This window comes from Poecilia latipinna, unplaced genomic scaffold, assembly GCF_001443285.1.
Source record: "Poecilia latipinna isolate Pla-1442-1.1 unplaced genomic scaffold, P_latipinna-1.0 Scaffold1709, whole genome shotgun sequence".
NCBI lineage: Eukaryota > Metazoa > Chordata > Actinopteri > Cyprinodontiformes > Poeciliidae > Poecilia > Poecilia latipinna.
The window spans coordinates 91,634-96,014 of NW_015114325.1; the positions used below are offsets into that span (position 1 = coordinate 91,634).

The 4,381-nt window shown below is 46.1% G+C and overlaps 1 protein-coding gene across 4 annotated transcripts in view; it reads left to right on the top strand.

Moving 5' to 3' along the window:
• The window catches only part of scn1ba (sodium channel, voltage-gated, type I, beta a), a 28,785-nt gene that overhangs the window by 16,665 nt on the left and 7,739 nt on the right, over positions 1-4,381 (top strand). For 2 of the 4 annotated variants that reach the window (XM_015060403.1, XM_015060401.1), the window contains exons 2-3: positions 2,644-2,810; positions 3,315-3,552. In XM_015060403.1, the coding sequence (XP_014915889.1) occupies positions 2,644-2,810; positions 3,315-3,552 (405 nt within the window). Of the gene's footprint in view, positions 1-1,789; positions 2,161-2,643; positions 2,811-3,314; positions 3,553-4,381 lie in introns of all 4 variants that reach the window. The other 2 variants (XM_015060404.1, XM_015060405.1) reach the window with 2 other exon arrangements.

A 4,381-nucleotide genomic window follows, 5' to 3' on the forward strand; every position in this document is an offset into this window, starting at 1 on the left:
GAGCTCGTCTCCTTCCTGAGCAGAATAACGGTTGGACTTTCTCATCCTCTCTATGACATCATGAAAGCGTTTGAACGGATAAACGCGGCGCCTCCTGGCAAATCAGGATGAACCAGAATGACGCAGCTCCTCATGCTCTCCTGATTTCTGAACAGCAAAGAACAAACCCCAGAATGGTGGAGATTCATGTGAAGCAGCAGCTCTGCCTCAGGCACGCACACACACACACACACACACACACACACACACACACACACACCAGCAGACCCCTGATAAACTCCAGCAGACGATGCTGACCTTCAGTTTCTGCTCTGATGCTCTTGTTGCTTCCTAAATCAGTTAAAATGAGTCATTTAAGGATTTATTTCCTAAAGCGTCGGCTGCTTTTATTTCTCGGGATGTGGAGTTTTTACATCTCTGACCTCCAGATTTGAACCTTTTTGCTTTGCTTCCTGTTTTGCGTTGAGGCTGATGAATCCTGCAGCCAAACTCCAGTTTTTTCCCGTGTTTGCTGCAGAGTCAGAGTTTCTCCTCTACTTGCATTCCAGGTTTTCTCCAAACAAACCTTCCCCTCCTGCCTGGAGCTGCAGAGCGTCGTGAATAATCAGTGTTTGGATAACTGGAGGCCTGCTGCTGTCCGTGTCTCTGCCGTGAATCGATGAGTGTCTTTGTGTCCCTCTGGCAGCTGGAGCTGCTCACAGGCGAAGGAGATGATTGCAGCAGAGATGAAGCTGAAGCACCAGAAGTAGCTGCTTCTTCTGGCATTAAGTATTTATAGATGCACCTTTTGCCTCGGGTCTGTTCGGCGCGCTGCGGATCTGCCAGGCAGATAACCTGAAAACCGGAGAATCTGGCCTCAGATCAGCCGTCGCTTCGGGTTAAAACATGAACCTGTGAGACGCAGCCGGGCGGCGCTGGACTCAGACTGAAGCTCAGTGGTTTAAAAGGACAGTCTGGTTTCTCTGTGCTGGAATCAGTGATTCTCAGGCTGGAGAATCTCTGATGCAGGAGGAAAGATAACAGATAACTTCCCTGATACGTCGGCAGAATATCATGTTAAATCATTTTGCTGAGAGTTTGTGCTTTGGTTTATTAGTTAAATTGTTGCATTTCTATGTTTATGTGGGATAAAAGTGTTTGCCGTTGATCAGCTGATGATCAGAAGATGATTTCTTCTGGACCAGACATGAAAACCAGCCAGAATGTGGATCCACCATCCAGACTTCAGACACGTTTGATGAGAGCTTGGATCGTCTGTAAGGAAACGCAGACGTCTTAGACGGTCTATCCAAAGTCTGGTTGAGATACTGAATGTTCTTCATAAAGTCTGGGTCCAGTTTCAGGAAGGACTTGGATGATCGGTTGGATCTTTGGTCTTAGTGAAGGTTGGACCAAAACCCAAAGTTTTATTGTGATGCTGAAGGTCTAACAGCTTCACAGTTTGTGGATCAGAAGCTTCTGATCTGTTTCCTTTGGTGTTTCTGCAGAGCAGCTGATCGATCAGCTGATCGATCAGCTGATCCATTGATGGATCAGCTGATCGATCAGCTGATCCATTGATGGATCAGCTGATCGGTTCTTCCTGACCTCAGAGACAGAAACAGATCTATAACCTATAAACGTCACATTTGTACCTCTGACTGTGATGCTGCTGGTCAAATGAACAACTAATGAATAAATCATAAAATCAATAAGTGAAGTGATCAGTTGGTTGATATGAAATGATGAATAAACAGTTTTCTATATAATTTTGCTCCTAATATTCTCTTTTCCTCCTTTTCCTCTGCAGCTAACCTTTGACCTCTTCTTGTTCTCTCCCCTCATCTCCATCTTGCAAACGTTTTCCTCTCTGTCCTCCATCGTTCTTCCCCTTCATGCTCCTCTGATCTTCAACAGCCTCAGATTTAAACCAAACACATTTTAAAGCTTTTATCAGCGTTGATCTGATTTACAGTTGTTTCCTGTCTTCTCCCTTCACCTCCCAACCCTCCTCCATCTTGTTATTAAAATGAAAGCCCCCCCCATGCCCCGCCCCATGCCCCCCATGCCCCGCCCCCTGAGGTGAAAGTTCAGGGTAGCACATCTTTGGTTGAGATCGGTGCTGAGGCCTCAGTGGAAACTGCGAGATGCAGTTTGAGACAGAAACCTGTGGAGCTCCAGGTGTGTTACTTTGGCCGATGACGAGTTTGTGTCATGATGATGATGATGATGATGATAATCGGCATATATAGACTCTCGCCTCTATATATGATGTTGGCTCCGGTTGGGAACTGACAGAATGCAGAACAACCGTCTCACTGCAGCCTCTTTATTTCCTCTCAGTTTCACATTTTGAAGAGAAAATTTCAGCAGAACCGAAATCCAAATTTATCAAATATCAAAGTGAAGCGATGAGCGGAAATAAAAACATTGCAAGAAAAAAAGAACCAAAAAAAAAAAAAAAGTCACGCATGTGTTGAGCACTTAGCAAGCACGCAAAGCCAAAGCTACAGAAGCTCCTGCTGTTTTCTGAAGTACTGAGAGTTTGCCTGCGAGTACTGAGAGAAAACGCTGCAGCTCCTCCTGGAGCCCGACGGCCGCCCACGGCTCTCTGACCTCTGACCTGCGACCAGCAGGAACTGACAGAACTCCTCCTCTCTGCAGCCGGCCTGTGCCGCGGCGCCTGCGTGGAGGTGGACTCGGACACGGAGGCCGTGGCCAACGAGGGCTTCAAACTGGGCTGCATCTCCTGCAAGATGAGAGCCGAGGTGCGGGCCAAAGCCGTGGTCTCCTGGTCCTTCAGAGGCGCCAACGACAAAGACTTCTCTCCGGTAAGAGCCACAGCTTCATCACTCTGCTGCTCTCCGCCGGCAGGTTGTGTCTAAACAGGTCATGAACAGAAGATGACCACCGATGCTCTTCAGGGGAGCAAATCCCAAACTGCTGCTCAGGTCAGTCAGGCTCCAGTGTTTGCAGCTCCACCGTTTTTCCTCTGCAGGTTTTTATACTCATAATTTTAGCTGCAGTTTGATCAGCAGAGAAATCCTGCAGAAATGATCCACCTGCTACAGCTGGAAGCAGCTTCACTGGTTCCCTCATCGTCTGCAGGATTTCTGTTCGGTTTTCCTGCCTGTGGGAATCAGACGCCTTCATCAGCAGAGAGCCGAGTCTTACATCCTCCTGTCCTCTGGGCAGACGGTCATCCACTCGCCGCTCTCACTGCAGGAGTCCAGGCAGGAAGCCTGCGGTCCGCAGCGGCTCGGTGTTCCTCAGGGTTGGGTCTGGTTCCCATAAACTTCTCACGGCTCCCGTCTCTCCTCTGCTTCCTGTTCCAGCTGTATGAGTATGAGGAGAAAAGGGGCAACATTTTCGACCCGCGCTTCGAGGAGCGTCTGGACTGGAACGGCAGCAAAAACACGGAGGACCTGCAGGACGGCTCCATCTACATCCTGAACGTGACCTTCAACGACACGGGAACCTACATGTGCATCTTCAGGAGAACCCTCATCTACACCAACTACCAGCATGAGAACAGCACCACCAAGATCATCCGCCTCCAGGTGGTCCCAAAACGTAAGAACCGGGTCGCCGTGAATGTTCCTGCTGCAGAGCTAAACAAAACTCTAGTTTTTATCCTGTTAAACAAAAATAGGGCTTCATATTTCAGTCATATTTTCATCATCATTCATTCATTCATTCATTCATTCATTCATTAATATCACAGTTTAGTTAGCAAACTAAATATTTAGTTTGAAGCCAATTATTTAGCTAGAAAGCTAAAAGATCAATATATTCTATTGTTATATTTACATTGATGTTTGTGATACCCAGCTTTTATTTTGAAAGTCTACTTCTGCTTATCAGCAAACTAATTTGAATATTATCTAAATATTTAGCTCAATATTTTAGTTTTGAGCTAAATATTTTGTTGGCTAACTAAAAATGTAATATTTATTTTGAAAGTGACGTTTATAAATGAATAAATAACATGAATTTATTCATGTTTTCTCCTATGACAGGATGAGAAACTGGAGTTTGATCATTTTTCCTGATGACGTTTAAGGAAAAATAAGAGGAAAACTGAGTCAAGATGATTTTCTTTTTTAAAGCTTTTTCTATTTTATCATCAGAGACGTTTGATGGAAAAATCTGCTTCTCAGGTTTTGTGTCTGATTGTTGCTGTAGTCTGATGCAGCTGAACGTTGCAGCTGTGTGTGTGTGTGTGTGTGTGTGTGTGTGGGTGTGTAGGTGTGTGTGTGTGTGTGTGTGTGTGTGTGTGGGTGTGTGTGTGGGTGTGTGTGTGTGTGTGTGTGTGTGGGTGTGTGTGTGTGTGTGTGTGTGTGTGTGTGTGTGTGTGTGTAGGTGTGTGTGTGTGTGTGTGTGTGTGTGTGTGTAGGTGTGT